This window comes from Pecten maximus, chromosome 7 (assembly GCF_902652985.1).
Source record: "Pecten maximus chromosome 7, xPecMax1.1, whole genome shotgun sequence".
Lineage (NCBI taxonomy): Eukaryota > Metazoa > Mollusca > Bivalvia > Pectinida > Pectinidae > Pecten > Pecten maximus.
The window spans coordinates 3,868,365-3,890,642 of record NC_047021.1 but is presented as its reverse complement, the minus strand read 5'-3'; the positions used below and the strand labels follow the sequence as shown (position 1 = coordinate 3,890,642).

General features: G+C 37.3%; 2 protein-coding genes and 1 long non-coding RNA gene across 7 annotated transcripts in view; 2 read left to right on the top strand and 1 right to left on the bottom strand.

Annotated features, from left to right (window-relative positions):
• Positions 1-36: 36 nt before the first annotated feature.
• Positions 37-18,412, bottom strand: LOC117331372 (ribonuclease P protein subunit p14-like). 3 transcript variants are annotated; one of them, XM_033890068.1, is made up of 8 exons: positions 18,303-18,412; positions 14,170-14,257; positions 9,864-9,960; positions 5,041-5,117; positions 4,033-4,111; positions 2,175-2,351; positions 1,815-2,138; positions 37-1,048 (listed from the first exon to the last, which is right to left on the bottom strand). In XM_033890068.1, the coding sequence occupies exons 2-6, from the start codon at positions 14,232-14,234 to the stop codon at positions 2,295-2,297; spliced, it is 375 nt and encodes a 124-aa protein (XP_033745959.1). In that variant the 5' UTR covers positions 14,235-14,257; positions 18,303-18,412; the 3' UTR covers positions 37-1,048; positions 1,815-2,138; positions 2,175-2,294. The 3 variants fall into 3 exon arrangements, with proteins under 3 accessions (XP_033745959.1, XP_033745960.1, XP_033745957.1); XM_033890069.1 differs by having other exon boundaries at positions 1,815-2,102; XM_033890066.1 differs by having other exon boundaries at positions 1,815-2,351.
• Positions 2,276-4,140, top strand: LOC117331373. The gene is made up of 2 exons (XR_004533515.1): positions 2,276-2,389; positions 4,019-4,140. It is a non-coding gene; the product is annotated as an uncharacterized LOC117331373 (long non-coding RNA).
• Positions 18,413-18,476: 64 nt separating the features above from the next.
• Positions 18,477-22,278, top strand: part of LOC117331371 (protein pigeon-like) — a 42,476-nt gene continuing 38,674 nt past the window's right edge. For all 3 annotated transcript variants that reach the window (XM_033890063.1, XM_033890065.1, XM_033890064.1), the window contains exons 1-5: positions 18,477-18,640; positions 19,546-19,622; positions 20,189-20,242; positions 20,728-20,797; positions 21,551-21,595. In XM_033890063.1, coding sequence (XP_033745954.1) covers positions 18,541-18,640; positions 19,546-19,622; positions 20,189-20,242; positions 20,728-20,797; positions 21,551-21,595 — 346 coding nt within the window. In that variant the 5' untranslated portion in view covers positions 18,477-18,540. The remainder of the gene's footprint in view (positions 18,641-19,545; positions 19,623-20,188; positions 20,243-20,727; positions 20,798-21,550; positions 21,596-22,278) is intronic.

Genomic DNA, 22,278 nt, shown 5'->3' with positions numbered 1-22,278 from the left:
GAATTTCTTCCAAAATAAATAACAAATAAACAAAAATTTCTTATAATTGTCTCTTTCTTAAATATGATTTTATTAATCAATTTCAACTGACAATTGGGCCTCTAACATACTTCACATGTATGTAGATATTGGTCAAGTCAGATCTTCACTTGCAGTTCCAATCAGTTTCAGTTTTGTGGAGCATCTCAAGTCTTCAACACATATAAACATCCTAATCTGACATGTTCGTTTCATCCACTGCACTTCAGATTGGTCTCGGTTTCGACCATGTTTTGATCTATGTAATCCAAACATTAATGACCAGCTCTAATCTTGTTAGTGATCTCTCTTCTGTCAATGATCTTCTGAAACCTTAAACCACCACAATGGTTTGTGAACAGAAGTTATTTTCCAGGTTAATAACACATAGCATACTGAGACCTCTAACAGATTGCCTTACTCTCACTGTCCTGAGACCTCTAACAGATTACCTTACTCTCACTGTCCTGAGACCTCTACCAGATTACCTTACTCTTACTGTCCTGAGACCTCTAACAGATTACCTTACTCTCACTGTCCTGAGACCTCTAACAGATTACCTTACTCTCACTGTCCTGAGACCTCTGAACAGATTACCTTACTCTCACTGTCCTGAGACCTCTAACAGATTACCTTACTCTCACTGTCCTGAGACCTTTAACAGATTACCTTACTCTCACTGTCCTGAGACCTCTGAACAGATTACCTTACTCTCACTGTCCTGAGACCTCTAACAGATTACCTTACTCTCACTGTCCTGAGACCTCTAACAGATTACCTTACTCTCACTGTCCTGAGACCTCTAACAGATTACCTTACTCTCACTGTCCCGAGAGCTCTAACAGATCACCTTACTCTCACTGTCCTGAGACCTCTAACAGATTACCTTACTCTCACTGTCCTGAGACCTCTAACAGATTGCCTTACTCTCACTGTCCTGAGACTTCTAACAGATTACCTTTCTCTCACTGTCCTGAGACCTCTAACAGATTACCTTACTCTCACTGTCCTGAGACCTCTAACAGATTACCTTACTCTCACTCTCCTGAGACCTCTAACAGATTACCTTACTCTCACTGTCCTGAGACAACCTGAGACCTCTAACAGATTACCTTACTCTCACTGTCCTGAGACCTCTAACAGATTGCCTTACTCTTACTGTCCTGAGACCTCTAACAGATAACCTTACTCTCACTGTCCTGAGACCTCTAACAGATTACCTTACTCTCACTGTCCCGAGACCTCTAACAGATTACCTTACTCTCACTGTCCTGAGACCTTTAACAGATCACCTTACTCTCACTGTCCTGAGACCTTTAACAGATTACCTTACTCTCACTGTCCTGAGACCTTTAACAGATCACCTTACTCTCACTCTCCTGAGACCTCTAACAGATTACCTTACTCTCACTGTCCTGAGACCTCTAACAGATTACCTTACTCTCACTGTCCTGAGACCTCTAACAGAATACCTTACTCTCACTGTCCTGAGACCTCTAACAGATTACCTTACTCTCACTGTCCTGAGACCTCTAACAGATTGCCTTACTCTTACTGTCCTGAGACCTCTAACAGATTACCTTACTCTCACTGTCCTGAGACCTCTAACAGATTACCTTACTCTCACTGTCCCGAGACCTCTAACAGATTACCTTACTCTCACTGTCCTGAGACCTTTAACAGATCACCTTACTCTCACTGTCCTGAGACCTTTAACAGATTACCTTACTCTCACTGTCCTGAGACCTTTTACAGATCACCTTACTCTCACTCTCCTGAGACCTCTAACAGATAACCTTACTCTCACTGTCCTGAGACCTCTAACAGATTACCTTACTCTCACTGTCCTGAGACCTCTAACAGAATACCTTACTCTCACTGTCCTGAGACCTCTAACAGATTACCTTACTCTCACTGTCCTGAGACCTCTAACAGATTACCTTACTCTCACTGTCCTGAGACCTCTAACAGATTACCTTACTCTCACTGTCCTGAGACCTCTAACAGATTACCTTACTCTCACTGTCCTGAGACCTCTAACATATTACCTTACTCTCACTGTCCTGAGACCTCTAACAGATTACCTTACTCTCACTGTCCTGAGACCTCTAACAGATTACCTTACTCTCACTGTTCTGAGACCTCTAACAGATTACCTTACTCTCACTGTCCTTGTGTGTCAGAATCCAGAATATCTCAACAATGTAGAGGATATAATCCCATTCCCACATCAACCAAAGGGAGATAACCCAATCACATAGCATTGTTCATTGTAGTCATGTCACAAAGTCCTCTCGGCTGTTACAGGCAAGGCCCATCAAATGAGCAGAGACCTGTAAACAAAAAATGAAGACTACTTAATCGTATCTAGGTAAGACTAGTTAATCATATCTAAATAAGACTACTTAATCATATCTAAATGTGACTAATTTGTCAATTATAACCTGGAAAATCTTAGATCTTCTAGCTCCATATTTGTGTTCTTATTTTGTCTTCTTCGGTATCAAATCGGGCATTACTTTTAAAGGTGTCTAGTGTTTTGCAACAGCTATGTATGTGTCCATAGACAGGGCCTAATAATACAGCTACTGTAGATAGGTGTCCATAGTAAGGGCCTAATAATACAGCTACTGCAGATAGGTGTCCATAGTAAGGGCCTAATAATACAGCTACTGCAGATAGGTGTCCATAGTAAGGGCCTTTCAATACAGCTACTGGAAGTAGGTGTCCATAGTAAGGGCCTAATAATACAGCTACTAATATATTCTCATATCGTCTTTGAGTACTCAGTGATTTAATGTGTGTGATTTATTAACGAATTGCATCAATTGTAGACTTTCATATCATAGTGTACTTTTTACAATAAGTGTCTAGCAGTGGCGTAGGAAGTCGTCAAAAAGTGGGGGGGCAAAATTTTTTTTAACCTTAAATTTTACGCACTAAACAAATCGTATGCCATCTCCTCAAAATTAGGCAATAATTATCATTTCAACATCCCATGATAATTTTGATAATTTACATGTATGTAGTACAAAATAAGTTATTTACGCAAATCAGGATATATTATTTATGGCAAAACATGAATCACCAGGCCCGGCCAGGATTTTCGAAAGGGGCGGGTGGTCCAGTAATTTAGTAATAATGCGAGCGTCGTAGGCGCGAGCCGATTTTTTTTTTTTTTTCTAAGCCCTCCGCGGAAAATGAATATAGCACATTTCCAATAATTCGGAATTAGGCGCGGATCAAGGAGTTTTCGAAAGGGGGGTCCAGTAATTAAGTGATCATGCGAGCGCCGTAGGCGCGAGTCGATTTTTTTCCCCTTTTTGCGAGAGGTCTAGGGGCCGCCCAGCGGGTCCCAGGGTGGCAAAGCCCCCCTGTGGATCTGCAATCGAAAGGGAGGGGGGGCAATAATTTAGTGATAAAGCGAGCGCCGTAGGCGCGAGCCGAATTTTTTTTTGTATTTCCTCGTACCTGTCGGTAATTAGTATCACTCTATTCACGTTAAAACCGCGCATTCTTATTCATGTTGTGTTTCTGCCTTGTTCTCATTATGAACTCAATTAACTTCACACATTATCATCAACTTATTGAATCTATGTGATGAAGTTAAGCAAAATTTCGTATTAAGATATAAATATTGACTTACCAGGCTATTGCAGACGACCGACACACAGGTCTGAGGATTGATATACTAGTATAAAAGTCGGAATGTTCCGGATGTACAAGATACAGTTTTTATCGTTGCCTTCAAGAAAACATTATCGGTTCGAAAATATACAGATATTTATCGAAATGAATATATAAATTCGTGTTTTTTCCCCTTTTTTAGATTTTGGATGTCAAAAAGTGGGGGGGCAAAAAGATATGTTTGCCCCCCCACTGAAAAAAGTGGGGGGGCAATTGCCCCCCCTGCCCCCCCGCTTCCTACGCCACTGTCTAGTTATTCTAGATATATGTAGTTATATAACTAATAGGTAACAGATGTTTACACTGTTTACAGAAGAAGGTACCTACCTGACTCACTCGGAAGGCACAGGTGTATCCACTGAAGGATCCACACAGACAAAGGGAACTCCACACCTTCACAAAGAAACTGGAACAAAATAAATATGGTTCAACAAATCTACAAAGTTCTTATTTATTACACATCCAACAAAACAATGTTATGACAATATTTTGTTTTGTCATTGGTTTCAGATTAACCTGGATTTGTTGATGATGTAATTTTCCCTCATCTAAAAATACATCATACATGTACACAGGTATATTCATCATCCTAAACAATATAAAATACATCATACATGTACACAGGTATATTGATCATCCTAAACAATATAAAATACATCATACATGTACACAGGTATATTCATCATCCTAAACAATATAAAATACATCATACATGTACACAGGTATATTCATCATCCTAAACAATATGAAATACATCATACATATACACAGGTATATTCATCATCCTAAACAATATAACATACATCATACATGTACCCAGGTATATTCATCATCCTAAACAATATAACATACACAAAACATGGTTGTGAAATTTCTTTAGCTCAGGCAACACATCTTGAATGAAATACATATACATTTCAAATACCTGTGAAAAGATGAAGTTCAAGGTGTTGAAGATTGATATAAATACACAAAATGATCAGGGTATCTTTCCCATCTGTGCCTCATTCTGATACTGTTGGCACAACAATTTTTGGAAAATCAAAATGTATATATGAAGGGGTTTCTGTTCTATTCAATTTTTTCAAAACTCAATTTACATAAGACAAGTTTACAAAGAGATCAATTTCCCAAATTATCGTTGTTTTTTGACCCCTGGTTTCATGCAGTTATTTTTTAATCAAACATTTAAGTCAGGAATCTTGATGGACCTGCAGATGTTGATACTTAACCAACAGAGGAGCATTAGATCTGTCCTGATAACAAATGAGTGTGGTCCTCAAAAGGTAATTCTGTCAAGACTTTTACTGACACTGATCTTATCATCATTCTCACCTGTGTCTCACCCTGACAACGGCTTCATAGTTCTCCTCATCAAACTTCAATATGTCTATGTTCTCAGTACTGCCCAGCTACAACAACATCACAAAATTTTTTATTGAACATTTAAAATTTCTTAGTACTGGCCAGCTACAATATAATCACAAAATATTTTATCAGACATTTGAAATTTTTCAGTTCTGCCCAGCTGAAATAATATACAAGAGGCCCAATGGGCCTGAATCGCTCACCTGCTTTTAGAGCATCTTTGACGTTGATCTGGGTCATTTACACATGGGTCATTTATACGCAGATACCAACTAATGCTGATAACCACTTTATCAAATTATCAGAGAAGGCCAGCTTGGTTTATTCAAGTAAATTTTGGAAGCCTTCATTCCAGCATACTATTGGCCAAACAAATGAGAAATAATTGTGAAGATTTTAAAACATCTAACCCCTCTGACCTTGAATGCAGATCCAAGTATTAATTTGAACAAACTTGGGTTTTCCATTTGTATCTTGTATACAATGGATGTGAGAAAGGTATTGTTAAACTCTTTATTTCGGTCTATAACTTATTAATGGAGATAAATGTACCCTATACAGACAGTACCAGAACAGCTCACCTCTCCACTCTTTATCTCGGTCTATAACTTATTGAGATAAATGTACCCTATACAGACAGTACCAGAACAGCTCACCTCTCCACTCTTTATCTCGGTCTATAACTTATTGAGATAAATGTACCCTATACAGACAGTACCAGAACAGCTCACCTCTCCACTCTTTATCTCGGTCTATAACTTATTGAGATAAATGTACCCTATACAGACAGTACCAGAACAGCTTGCCTCTCCACTCTTTATCTCGGTCTATAACTTATTGAGATAAATGTACCCTATACAGACAGTACCAGAACAGCTCGCCTCTCCACTCTTTATCTCGGTCTATAACTTATTAATGGAGATAAATGTACCCTATACAGACAGTACCAGAACAGCTCGCCTCTCCACTCTTTATCTCCGTCTATAACTTATTAATGGAGATAAATGTACCCTATACAGACAGTACCAGAACAGCTCGCCTCTCCACTCTTTATCTCGGTCTATAACTTATTGAGATAAATGTACCCTATACAGACAGTACCAGAACAGCTCACCTCTCCACTCTTTATCTCCGTCTATAACTTATTGAGATAAATGTACCCTATACAGACAGTACCAGAACAGCTCACCTCTCCACTCTTTATCTCGGTCTATAACTTATTGAGATAAATGTACCTACAGACAGAACCAGAACAGCTCACCTCTCCACTCTTTATCTCGGTCTATAACTTATTGAGATAGATGTACCCTATACAGACAGTACCAGAACAGCTCACCTCTCCACTCTTTATCTCGGTCTATAACTTATTGAGATAAATGTACCCTATACAGACAGTACCAGAACAGCTCACCTCTCCACTCTTTATCTCGGTCTATAACTTTAAGATAAATGTACCCTATACAGACAGTACCAGAACAGCTCACCTCTCCACTCTTTATCTCGGTCTATAACTTACTGAGATAAATGTACCCTATACAGACAGTACCAGAACAGCTCGCCTCTCCACTCTTTATCTCGGTCTATATAACTTATTGAGATAAATGTACCCTATACAGACAGTACCAGAACAGCTCACCTCTCCACTCTTTATCTCGGTCTATAACTTATTGAGATAAATGTACCCTATACAGACAGTACCAGAACAGCTCACCTCTCCACTCTTTATCTCGGTCTATAACTTATTGAGATAAATGTACCTACAGACAGTACCAGAACAGCTCACCTCTCCACTCTTTATCTCGGTCTATAACTTATTAATGGAGATAAATGTACCCTATACAGACAGTACCAGAACAGCTCACCTCTCCACTCTTTATCTCGGTCTATAACTTACTGAGATAAATGTACCTACAGACAGTACCAGAACAGCTCGCCTCTCCACTCTTTATCTCTGTCTATAACTTATTGAGATAAATGTACCTACAGACAGTACCAGAACAGCTCACCTCTCCACTCTTTATCTCGGTCTATAACTTATTAATGGAGATAAATGTACCCTATACAGACAGTACCAGAACAGCTCACCTCTCCACTCTTTATCTCGGTCTATAACTTATTGAGATAAATGTACCCTATACAGACAGTACCAGAACAGCTCACCTCTCCACTCTTTATCTCGGTCTATAACTTATTAATGGAGATAAATGTACCTTATACAGACAGTACCAGAACAGCTCACCTCTCCACTCTTTATCTCGGTCTATAACTTATTAATGGAGATAAATGTACCCTATACAGACAGTACCAGAACAGCTCGCCTCTCCACTCTTTATCTCGGTCTATAACTTATTGAGATAAATGTACCCTATACAGACAGTACCAGAACAGCTCACCTCTCCACTCTTTATCTCTGTCTATAACTTATTGAGATAAATGTACCCTATACAGACAGTACCAGAACAGCTCACCTCTCCACTCTTTATCTCGGTCTATAACTTATTGAGATAAATGTACCCTATACAGACAGTACAAGAACAGCTCACCTCTCCACTCTTTATCTCGGTCTATAACTTATTAATGGAGATAAATGTACCCTATACAGACAGTACCAGAACAGCTCACCTCTCCACTCTTTATCTCGGTCTATAACTTACTGAGATAAATGTACCCTATACAGACAGTACCAGAACAGCTCGCCTCTCCACTCTTTATCTCTGTCTATAACTTATTGAGATAAATGTACCCTACAGACAGTACCAGAACAGCTCACCTCTCCACTCTTTATCTCGGTCTATAACTTATTAATGGAGATAAATGTACCCTATACAGACAGTACCAGAACAGCTCACCTCTCCACTCTTTATCTCGGTCTATAACTTATTGAGATAAATGTACCCTATACAGACAGTACCAGAACAGCTCACCTCTCCACTCTTTATCTCGGTCTATAACTTATAATGGAGATAAATGTACCCTATACAGACAGTACCAGAACAGCTCACCTCTCCACTCTTTATCTCGGTCTATAACTTATTAATGGAGATAAATGTACCCTATACAGACAGTACCAGAACAGCTCGCCTCTCCACTCTTTATCTCGGTCTATAACTTATTGAGATAATGTACCCTATACAGACAGTACCAGAACAGCTCACCTCTCCACTCTTTATCTCGGTCTATAACTTATTGAGATAAATGTACCCTATACAGACAGTACCAGAACAGCTCACCTCTCCACTCTTTATCTCGGTCTATAACTTATTGAGATAAATGTACCCTATACAGACAGTACCAGAACAGCTCACCTCTCCACTCTTTATCTCGGTCTATAACTTATTGAGATAAATGTACCCTATACAGACAGTACCAGAACAGCTCACCTCTCCACTCTTTATCTCGGTCTATAACTTATTGAGATAAATGTACCCTATACAGACAGTACCAGAACAGCTCACCTCTCCACTCTTTATCTCGGTCTATAACTTACTGAGATAAATGTACCCTATACAGACAGTACCAGAACAGCTCACCTCTCCACTCTTTATCTCGGTCTATAACTTATTGAGATAAATGTACCCTGTACAGACAGTACCAGAACAGCTCACCTCTCCACTCTTTATCTCGGTCTATAACTTATTGAGATAAATGTACCCTATACAGACAGTACCAGAACAGCTCACCTCTCCACTCTTTATCTCGGTCTATAACTTATTGAGATAAATGTACCCTATACAGACAGTACCAGAACAGCTCACCTCTCCACTCTTTATCTCGGTCTATAACTTATTGAGATAAATGTACCCTATACAGACAGTACCAGAACAGCTCACCTCTCCACTCTTTATCTCGGTCTATAACTTATTGAGATAAATGTACCCTATACAGACAGTACCAGAACAGCTCACCTCTCCACTCTTTATCTCGGTCTATAACTTATTGAGATAAATGTACCCTACAGACAGTACCAGAACAGCTCACCTCTCCACTCTTTATCTCGGTCTATAACTTATTGAGATAAATGTACCCTATACAGACAGTACCAGAACAGCTCACCTCTCCACTCTTTATCTCGGTCTATAACTTATTAATGGAGATAAATGTACCCTATACAGACAGTACCAGAACAGCTCGCCTCTCCACTCTTTATCTCCGTCTATAACTTATTGAGATAAATGTACCCTATACAGACAGTACCAGAACAGCTCGCCTCTCCACTCTTTATCTCGGTCTATAACTTATTGAGATAAATGTACCCTATACAGACAGTACCAGAACAGCTCGCCTCTCCACTCTTTATCTCGGTCTATAACTTATTAATGGAGATAAATGTACCCTATACAGACAGTACCAGAACAGCTCACCTCTCCACTCTTTATCTCGGTCTATAACTTATTGAGATAAATGTACCCTATACAGACAGTACCAGAACAGCTCGCCTCTCCACTCTTTATCTCGGTCTATAACTTATTGAGATAAATGTACCCTATACAGACAGTACCAGAACAGCTCACCTCTCCACTCTTTATCTCGGTCTATAACTTATTGAGATAAATGTACCCTATACAGACAGTACCAGAACAGCTCACCTCTCCACTCTTTATCTCGGTCTATAACTTATTGAGATAAATGTACCCTATACAGACAGTACCAGAACAGCTCACCTCTCCACTCTTTATCTCGGTCTATAACTTATTGAGATAAATGTACCCTATACAGACAGTACCAGAACAGCTCACCTCTCCAATCTTTATCTCCGTCTATAACTTATCAATGGAGACATTACAACTAACCTCTCCAAACATTCCTTTCATGGAGGTGACAATAGCATGCTTCAGCGTAGATGCGTTAATGGTCAGGAACTTGTTCACAGATGGATCTTCAAACTCTCTGTAAAATAGGTTATACGGTCATTTCTGTATAGAAATAATAATTAGCCATTACGTAAAGAGGACTGTTGTAACAGGAGATGAAAAATTCAACCACCAGCCTGGAACTTGAACCGGAACCTCCAAACTCTAGACAAACCTCCAAACTCTAGACAGACGGTCTATCGGTTTAAGCTTCCTACACACCAGTATTCATCCCAGTCCAGTTCCACTACATACACTATCAACTGAAGTCATTTTAATGATGGCCTTTGTGTATGCATTTATCTTACAAAAGAAATATTTCATATGATAATTGATGCGTTTTATTGAGTTATAGTTGTCCCAAATTTGAATACATGTATATACAAAATAACAACAACTACAAAGGGTTAAACTCGGGTCACCTACATACACTGTCATTTAATTTCTTCACTTTAATGCTTATAGCTGATTAAGTTATTATAAAATTATAAAGACAAGGGAGAAATATGCTCCAGCTAAGTTCCCCTACTAGAATAAAACACCACAATAATCCATCATAGCCCAGAGGACCTGTATCGCTCACCTGGTTTATTTGAGTAAACATAAAAATAATGTTCATGTTATATTTGTCAATGTCTAACAATGCTACATTGTATATGTATAATTATGGGATGGGGATCTCGACTGCTTCAAAGATATAACCTAGAAACAAAGTCAAGACTCAACAAGATTATGTTTAAAGAAACCTAAAGCCCCTGGGGTAGGGGAAGGACCCCATACAGGTGATACTTGATCATAATACCAAAGACTACATACAGGTGTTACCTGATCATGATACCAAAGACTACATACAGGTGTTACCTGATCATGATACCAAAGACTACATACAGGTGTTACCTGATCATGATACCAAAGACTACATACAGGTGGTACCTGATCATGATACCAAAGACTACATATAGGTGATACCTTATGATACCAAAGACTACATATAGGTGGTACCTGATCATGATACCAAAGACTACATACAGGTGATACCTTATGATACCAAAGACTACATACAGGTGATACCTTATGATACCAAAGACTACATATAGGTGTTACCTGATCATGATACCAAAGACTACATATAGGTGGTACCTGATCATGATACCAAAGACTACATACAGGTGTTACCTGATCATGATACCAAAGACTACATACAGGTGTTACCTGATCATGATACCAAAGACTACATACAGGTGTTACCTGATCATGATACCAAAAACCTTATCATAAACAAATCCTACATACAGGTGGCAGATTTGGTGAAGCTCTTGCTTTCAAGTAGCTTTTTTGGTTAGAAAAAAAAAAATTTCAACAGGCAATAGTTGAGCAAGATGTTGCGATAATAATTGACCTGAAATATGCTATTGACCTATTGCTATCAAGAACAAAGCTATTGCCATATATATATATATTCCATGACTGTACTTACTAGCGAATTATCTATTTAATTACATACAGTACAACTTCCGAAAACCAAACCTTCTAAAAACCGAACGCCTCTGAATACCGAACAAATTGTCATTGTACGGAATCGGTCCTTCTTTATTATAGTATTCAAAAACTTCCAAATACCGATCCTTCTGAATTCCGAACACCGGACCGATTTTGTGTCCGGTTCCTGTAAAAGTATACCAAAAATTACTTCTGAAAACCGGCCTTACCTCAGCGATTATGACACGAGGTCCGGCCAGTCAACCGTGAAACAATACCTGTGACGGGTATTGTGTGAAGCCTAATTGTGTCTCGATCGGGACTTACCTTTACAAGTAGGTGATTTGTACAGGTATCCAATAAATACCCCGAGGGGCGTTATGATTGTAGTGTATAATCAACACGGTAATTAATACTAATTATGAAACAATGCCACACTTCATCGAAGCGCAGCGGATTCAATGTTAATCTCGCAATACAGCTAGAAGCCTGAGTTTCGCATCCTGATTTAAATGAGGCCCAATGAGAGGTGTTTTTGCAGGGTAATAATTATACACACTGAAATAATGCCAGTGTCCGATGTCTATTTTTTAAGACAATAACGATACCGGGAATACTGATCAATTGTAATTCATATTGAAACAAGACATCTTCACACTTTCATATCATTCGATTTCCGTTTTTTTTTTTTTGTAAAATCGTTAAATATCACGTATTAGGCCCCACCACATGGCGAAGCTTCAATCGTGAAGTGCAGTAAATGTACAAAACTATATAAAACTATAGTTATAGTCATTTTAATTTCTTATATAATCTGTAATACCGAACAAATTGTCATTGTACGGAATCGGTCCTTCTTTATTATAGTATTCAAAAACTTCCAAATACCGATCCTTCTGAATTCCGAACACCGGACCGATTTTGTGTCCGGCTCCTGTAAAAGTATACCAAAAATTACTTCTGAAAACCGGCCTTACCTCAGCGATTATGACACGAGGTCCGGCCAGTCAACCGTGAAACAATACCTGTGACGGGTATTGTGTGAAGCCTAATTGTGTCTCGATCGGGACTTACCTTTACAAGTAGGTGATTTGTACAGGTATCCAATAAATACCCCGAGGGGCGTTATGATTGTAGTGTATAATCAACACGGTAATTAATACTAATTATGAAACAATGCCACACTTCATCGAAGCGCAGCGGATTCAATGTTAATCTCGCAATACAGCTAGAAGCCTGAGTTTCGCATCCTGATTTAAATGAGGCCCAATGAGAGGTGTTTTTTGCAGGGTAATAATTATACACACTGAAATAATGCCAGTGTCCGATGTCTATTTTTTAAGACAATAACGATACCGGGAATACTGATCAATTGTAATTCATATTGAAACAAGACATCTTCACACTTTCATATCATTCGATTTCCGTTTTTTTTTTTTTGTAAAATCGTTAAATATCACGTATTAGGCCCCACCACATGGCGAAGCTTCAATCGTGAAGTGCAGTAAATGTACAAAACTATATAAAACTATAGTTATAGTCATTTTAATTTCTTATATAATCTGTAATACCGAACAAATTGTCATTGTACGGAATCGGTCCTTCTTTATTATAGTATTCAAAAACTTCCAAATACCGATCCTTCTGAATTCCGAACACCGGACCAATTTTGTGTCCGGTTCCTGTTAAAGTATACCAAAAATTACTTCTGAAAACCGGCCTTACCTCAGCGATTATGACACGATGTCCAGCCAGTCAACCGTGAAACAATACCTGTGACGGGTATTGTGTGAAGCCTAATTGTGTCTCGATCTGGACTTAAATTAACATGTAGGTGATTTGTACAGGTATCCAATAAATACCCCGAGGGGCCTTATGATTGTAGTGTATAATCAATACGGTAATTAATACCAATTATGAAACTATGCCACACTTTATCGAAGCTCAGCGGATTCAATGTTAATCTTCGCAATACAAGTAGAGCTAGAAGCCTGAGTTTCGTATTCTGATTTAAATGAGGCCCAATGAGAGGTGTTTTTGCAGGGTAATAATTATACACACTGAAATAATGCCAGTGTCCGATGTCTATTTTTTAAGACAATAACGATACCGGGAATACTGATCAATTGTAATTCATATTGAAACAAGACATCTTCACACTTTCATATCATTCGATTTCCGTTTTTTTTTTTTTGTAAAATCGTTAAATATCATGTATTAGGCCCCACCACATGGCGAAGCTTCAATCGTGAAGTGCAGTAAATGTACAAAACTATATAAAACTATAGTTATAGTCATTTTAATTTCTTATATAATCTGTAATATATGCATTGATTTACTTTCATGATATTCATATTATTCAGACAAACCAAATTCTCTACGTAACAGTAGCCCAAGTGCCGGATTGTAATCGGGAACAATCTAACAAAACATCGTCTGACCAATTATATTCGGAACTCGACCGGTTATTTCGACCAACTTCTCCAAACCGAACCCTCTGTAAATCGAACAAATATCAATGTCCCATGCATGTTCGGTTTATAGAGGTTCCACTGTATATGTATTACTACAGTGTGTAAGGGCTATCTCCCCTATACCAACCAGCACCTGCTGCTTTAAAACAGTATGTACAAATTGATTTGTTTGCACATTGTAATCATTTCTTGTCTTAATATTTGGGTTAGGGTGGTTTTGTGGTAGTTTTGGGGTATTTTGGGGTAAATCATTCTTCCGATTTATATATACATACTGATATATATTTACTCACAATTTAAGTTTCATGTAACAGTGAGGCAAAGGTCCTTTGGTAACAATCCGCTTGTATGTGGTCATCCTGGCTTCAATAATCAGCTAATCTGAAGGATAAAACAGCCCAATATCATAATGACATTAAATCTCCCATACAATTTGATCTACTGGTCCCCGTCTTGTCTGTCAATAGTCCAATACACTCATTACATTATACACTTGTACCTGTGTTTGACTAAATATATATAAAAAACATGATAAAATGTGATTGAATCATATAAAACTTCCTTAATTATCCAAAATAAAGGATAAAGGGGTATACCCCTCCCTTCTTTGTTAAATAGAGTTCTACATTTCAAATGATCACGATTCTATTCAGAGGTAAAATGTATCAAACATGTATCGCATAAGATGACATATAAATACCATAGAGTAACGATGTATCAGATTTAATTACTCACATGTACTTAGGACTAGGAGACATCCGATTGAGGTTAGCGGGGTATTTCAGAGAAATCAAATTCAAAGGCCTACTATAGCCCAACATAATAAATCTTACTACATATACTGATACAAATCATTACATATATTAACTGCTGTTGAAGCAGAAAAGCATTGGAAATTTGACTGTATTTTCCAACAGTACGTTTTTAATCGTTATACATTACCTCAGACTGGAAGTATCAAGAAAAACATTGCCGACAAAGATGGAAGAAATGCAACAGAAAAGGATAGTTTACAAATAGAATAAAGACACACCTGTATTTGATATTTTATTAATTATTGTCCGAATTTACCAGCTGTCCGAATAGACCGGACTTTACCCTAGCTAGCTTGTTCTTGTTCTGTACATTACTCCAATATCTGGAGAACTGTTGCATATCAATGTGGATAATGGATAGTCATTTCGGTTTATATGCAGTGTCCTTCAAGAATAACGTTATACACTTTCTACAAGTAACATATGCTTACAGAAGCATAAACTTGAAATAAAGTTGGGAAATTAGATATATACATAATATAGATATAGGCTGCCCTCGTGTGCATGAGCAGTGACCACATTATAGAGCTGATGAAGATATCTTTAATGTACCCTTTAGAGAGGTCATATTATAGTAAGGCTAGCATGGGGCGCAGGCTTATGGGGAGTAAGTGTCATGATCAAACTTAACCGGTCCACCTAATGAGTGTCCTGTGGGGAATGAGTGTCCTGTGGGAGTTTTTTCACGCCCCGCAATTCGTTAAGTAATATCTTTAAATAATTTTTTCTGTATCATACAGATGAACGTCGAACCCATTACTATGCCAAATTTGACTCGGATTGGACGTGTGCATATTATGCATTTTTTACGACAAAGTTACGGTGCAGCGCACATGCGAGTGTCCTGTGAGGTTTTTTCACGCCCCGCAATTCGTTAAGTGACGTTTTCGAATAATTTTTCTGTATCATACAGATGAACATCTCACCGATTAATTTGCCAAATTTGACTTTGATTGAACGAGTGCATATTATGCTAATGTACCGGCAAAGTTACGATGCATTACACATGTGAGCGTCCTGTGAGGAATGAGTGTCCTGTGAGAGCTTTTTCACGCCCCGCGATTCATTAAAAGACATTTTAAAATTATTTTTTCTCTAGCATACAGACGAACATAGAACATATTAGCAAGCAAAATTTTACTATGATTGGACAAGGGCATATAATGCAAATATATGCAAATCTATCGGCGAAGTTACGGTGCACTACACACGCGAGTGTCGATCCTGTGAGGAATGAGTGTCCTGCGAGAGATTTTACACACCCTGCAATTCGTTAAGTGATATTTTAAAATATTTTTTTCTGTTTCATACAGATGAACATCTAACCCATAACCATGCCAAATTTGACTTCGATTGGAAGTGTGCATATGATGCATTTTTTTACGACAAAGTTACGGTGCTGATCGATTTGTTCGCACGCCCCATTTACCGATGGTTATACACATGTACCACCCATTGAGTGTCCTGTGGCGCCGTGCCAACCTCGGGTACCTTGACGTGTTAGTTATAGATCCTTGCCGCAGGCATGGATCACTGGTAATTAAACTGCTGAAACCTTTTTTTCTTAAAGGTTTGACCCGGAAAGGAGCCTGGTTTGTGCGGGCCGGTTTGTGCTGCTCCTTTTACATGTAATTTACGCACCTATGATAAATTAATGCATATATATAGTTATAAGATACTTGAGTTAGATGTATTAATATAGAATTGAACAATATAACTTATACATGTATAACCTAATGTAATGGTTAACTGTTATTAATACATAGAATTTGTTAATCTCAGTCTGAAAACTTGTCATGTACAAACAAGAACAGGTTGACAGTTGATATTGTCATGTTAATAAAATTTGTTGAAGTGAATGCATGTCTTGAGCGTTTTTTTTTTTTTTCACGCCCCGCAATTCATTATCTGATGTTTTAAAATTATGTTTGCTGTATAATAAAGATGGACATCTAATCAATTAATCAGCTAAATTTGACTTTGATTGGACAAGTGATTAGTATGCTGATGTACCGGCAAAGTTACGGTGCAGTGCACATGCGAGTGTCCTGTGAGGTTTTTGCACGCCCCGCGATTCGTTAAGTGACATTTTAATATATTTTGTTCTGTATCATATAGATGAACATCTCACCGATTAATATGCCAAATTTGACTTTGATTGGACGAGTGTATATTATGCTAATGTACCGGCAAAGTTACGATGCATTACACATGTGAGCGTCCTGTGAGGAATGAGTGTCCCGTGAGGAATGAGTGTCCTGTGAGAGTTTTTGCACGCCCCGCGATTCATTAAAAGATATTTTAAAATTATTTTTTCTGTAAAATACAGATGAACATCGAAAATTTATTCATTTTCGGTGCAGTGTCCAGTGCAGTTTTTGCACACCCCACAATTCGTACATATACGCGATGTCTATTACTATCAACAAGTACATTTTAGCAAATGCTACGAAAAACAAGTAATAGATTTTAAAATGCATAAATACGTATATTTCGAGCATGATAAAGTTAATTTTTGTATAATTATTATATACGGACTTGGGGATAAAATACGTATATTTCAGGCGTAATAAAGTTATTTATTGTATAATTCTTATAAACGAACTTTGGGAGAAAATACGTATATTTCAGGCATAATAAAGTTATTTCTTGTTTAATTCTTATAAACGTACTTTGGGAGAAAATAGGTGTATTTGAGCAGTTCAATCACCAGTGACCAGTCCATGCCTGCGGCAAGGTACCCGAGGTTGGCACGGCGCCACAGGACACTCACTAGTTAGCCTAGTCCACACTGTATTCGAAAGGTAAACAAAATCACGGGGCGTGCGAACACCTCGCGGGACACCCTGCAATGTAACTTTGACGGTACATTTATATAATATGCACTCGTGCAATCAAGGTCAACTTTTGCATGGTAATAGGCTCAATGTGCATTTGTATGATACAGAAAAAATAATTCTAAAATATCATTTAATGAGTTGCGGGGTGTGCAAAAATAATCACAGGACACTCATTCCTCACAGGACACTCGTATGTTTATGGCACCGTAACTTCGTGTTCGCCGGTACATTTGTATAGTATGCACTCGTTATATCAAAGTCAGATTTTGCATGTTAATAGGTTAGATATTCATCTGTATGATACAGAAAAAAACATTTAAAAATATCACTTAACGAATTGCGGGGCGTGAAAAAAACTCTCACAGGACACTCATTCCTCACAGGACACTCATTAGGCACACCCAACTTAACAGCTACGTACATTAGGTAAATCTAAATCGTTTCGAGGTATATGGTTAATTTAGGAAAATCTGGCAAGTGCAATTCGGGACATTGTGACAATGGGGCGAACTAGCATGGGGTAATGGGAAAGTTCCCCCCAAATATTTTAAAACGTTGTGAAATGCTCTTGTGGGGGGGGGGGGGGGGGGGGGGGGGGGGGTGATAGTGATACGGCCATGCGACAAAAATAAGGACATTGTGCCATTGGAGCGAAACGTCTGGTACCCCTCTGCCTCAGTCAAGACTAACATAGTTTTTTAAATCGACATAGTGTGCATCCTCGTTTCTCTCGAAAATGATGACATCAATTACACAACGAGATATACTTACGAAAATAATGTGTACATTTGCATAGCGTGTTGTTGTACATCGAAATTGCAACTTCTGGCTCCTACAGACGCTCTTCCCACTCTGCAATGAGGATACATTGACGTAAAACGTTCTTCCGACACCGTGTCAGAGGTTTTTTTAGCGGGAAGGTAGATTTTGTACGTACCACGTGGTTTTGTTTACTTCCGGTACTTTTTTAAGGCAGACACGGACTTTAGAATGACAGTTCAACTTTACCATGATTGAGTTAAAGAAAGTATGCAGCCTGACACAGGAGGCTGCAAGGTTCATTTCTAGTTGGCGACGGCAAAATAAGCTACCGCAAACAGATACAACTGGTAAACAAACTTCAAAGTCTAAGCAACTGCTTGATTTGAGAAATAATCAAACAGTTTGTCTGTTTGTAATCAATGATGAGCCCCTCCACAAATGTTTTACTGTGGTATATTTGTTAAGGGATTGTTACAGAAACACTATAAACAGTTATTTCAATATCAAATTATTTGAATCGGATTAAATGACCTAGTTTATAATTGGTATATAATCAGAAACTATAGACTTCAGAAAGCTTATCTAATATTTTTTTTTGTTGAACGTTGCAATAATATAATTGTATTAATGTTTATCTATGTCGTGCCAGGCTTGTTTTTGTTCAAATGATCAAAATAGTGTTGTATTGGCAATTTTCATGATGAAACGGCCGGCTATTTGTATTTATGTAACAACGTTACCTGTGCGCGTGCATTGCCATTCGGACCAAATGACCACAAGTGTACTGAAGCAGCTTAAGTACATAGCCCGTTTGTAGCACTTGAAGCCCTCATACACTAACGCGACACAGCAGCTTATCTTTTATCTTCTACCTGCACAAAATCATATATAAAGATCATTTTGAATTAACCGTTCCCGTCATATGCCCCTAGCGCATAACATAATCTATATATGATGGCGTTGTAAAATCCCAAGGAAGAAGATTCAAGAAACAGGAAGATTTATTTTATTCTGTATGCGTACATACTGACCTTTAGAGCTATTTTTACAACAAAAGAAAACTTACTAATTAGCTCATACATGATATTACATATGAAGTTATCCTACTCCTTACCAAATATTAGTTTGTGAGACCCAAATTGCTTCAAATCCAACACTACAGAAATAAAAAATTACAGTGTGAAGTGGAGTAATGTTAAACAATACAGATGTACATTGAATATGTAGAATATGAGTGTTTCACCATTTTCAGAGATTCCTCGACTTTTGAATCAGGAAAAGGATGGAGTGATACTGTTTACGTGGGATGATGCTACAGAATACAGTAAGGTCTGTATACAAGATCCATGTTTTAGTTTATGTTATTTAAAGATGCTACACTGCCATTACTGTTTGCTGATAGAAATGCATAAAATCACAGCCATGGTAAAGAAATATTTAACACCAAAAAATCAAAAAGAATATACAGCATCCTAAAAATGACCACTTAATGTCTGAAAGTAAAAATAGAAACTAAAAGTTGTAAATGCTGCAATTGATTAGTCATTTTTGTTTAAAAAATTATAAGAGAATCTAAAACTGATTTTGGATAGTGGTAATGGCATAAAGTATATAACTTTAAGTGTATGTTTAAATATATTGTAGTAGTGAAATATGTGTAATCTTGTTTTCATATACCATATTATAATTTACTCCCTTGTCGGAGATGTATACACAACAAATTGAAATCCAATGGGAAATTGAATTAAAGACTCAAAACTGTGTCACCCTGAATATGTTTATTTAAATATTGAGATATTAAATGAATAAGTTTGATTGTTTATGATATAAGGGTTTACCTTTATTTGTTTACTGGTATATGGTATAATTTGTGTGTTTATTCTTTACATTGACAGGGAAGCATAGTTTCCCATGTCGGTTTGTATGACCCAGCCACACAGAAGCATCAGGTGAGAGGATTAAATATGGTCACATTACCTTTATACATTACCATATAAAATATGGTCACATTACCTTTATATATTACCATATCAAATGTGGTCACATTACCATATCAAATGTGGTCACATTACCATATCAAATGTGGTCACATTAATTTTATACATTTATCTAATTAAAGGTGCCACCTCTAGATAGCAGATTAATTCTGTATGGTGAATGAGGATTTTTACTTCTTCCTGTTCACAAGTGTTGTCACCTTATCTTGTCTTTATATCACAATGAATTGTGAAGGTTCGATGCATCAAAAAAAAAAAAGAAGATTTCTACTTTTATCAATCATTTATCATTGAAAGTTGGACCATTTAACACTTTATAGAAATTGTAATAATTGATTTATTCCTCTTAAATCTTCTATAATTTTCATGACCTGCTGTTGTCAGTCTCTTCTGATTCTCCAATAAAATGTCCATCTTTAGGTTTTGTTTCATTGTAGTTGATCTGGACTTACTCCCAGCGTGCCAATATTGTCTCCTGTTCCATCAATCAGACCAGGTCACTCCTGGGTAAGAACCGACAGATACAGGATTTTTATCTAAACACATACATGTATGATCTATGTTATTCTGTTATTTCCAAACAGAAAAAAATTCTGTTTTAATCGATATACTGGGTAACTAATATAAAGTGTAAAGAAAAAATGTATGAAACTTTCTTCCATTGTGAATATTACATGTAAAATGGGTTTTTTTTGTATGTTGAAAATTGGTAGGTAATTATTATTGGTAGATATCAATGAGTCGACAGAAAACAGTCTTCAATATCTCCCTTATTAATATAATGACAATGAAAACAAGCAATGTAAGGTGTTTTAAAATTCATGTGTTCACCTTCAGTCATTTCCCTGAACACTGGACATATGTATTTGGCGTGAATATTGTAGATCCTACGACTTTAAATAAGGGTGGCAATTACCTTGGAATAAAGTGTGTAGTTAAAATCTACCATATTGTTTCAGCACCATTATTCATGAATTGATGAACTTTGGGTTGAACAAGAACTTACTGTAAAAAAAAATGTAATAAAGTCAGAAATTCTTGGGAATCGGAAGTGTAGTTACAATTGGATAAATTTATAGACTTAGTGTGCAGGATCATAAATGTTCCAGTACTGGTTATAAACTTTACTTTTAATAATTCAACAAAGGATCCAGAGATTTATGACGTTTTCACCATATAAGAGATTTCATATCTATTTTTAACAACCACAATGTATTCAACCACTTTTTACCATCACAATGTCATATTTATTCATTGCAGCTTTTACAGTTTTTCGAAAGGACTCAAATTCTGCAAAGAAAAAAGGTAAAGTTGTATGAACTTAATAATGTACATGTAGTAAGCTAGACAGAACAGTATACATTTGATACAATTTTATCCAAAATACATTTAATGAAAATAAATAGTCTTGCATTCTTTTCAAAGAAAAGTGACTAGCATGGTCAGTTATTTACTCACCCTGTCCAAAGGTGAGCTTATGTCATACATTGGCATCAGTTGTCTGTCCTTATGTCCATATGTCAACAATATATGTCCAAAAAGGGAAAAAACGGCTATATTGCTATAAACAGCTTTCTCTCTGGAACTGAGCAACGGATTTCACTCATATTTAACTGGTAGCATCCCTAGGTGCTAGGGACTAAAAATTGTACAAATAGTTGCGCTGCCCCCCTAAGGGGCTGAGAGGTAGGGCCTAATGAGGGAAATGGTTCAGTAGTAATGAAGGGTTTTGTCAATATTTTGTCTGAAGAAATCTATAATGCAATAGAGAATTTTCATGAAAACATGTTTCACTGATGAATCTACAACTTTCGAGTTCATTCAAGAAAATAGAAAATGTATTAAATGTAGACACATTGTATATTGATGATATCTTGATGTGAACAAAAAATAATCTATACTGTGTATACGGCCTTCATCGCTGAGATCCAGTAAATCTATACTGTATTTATGTCTATGATTTAGATGTGTATACGGCCTTCATTGCC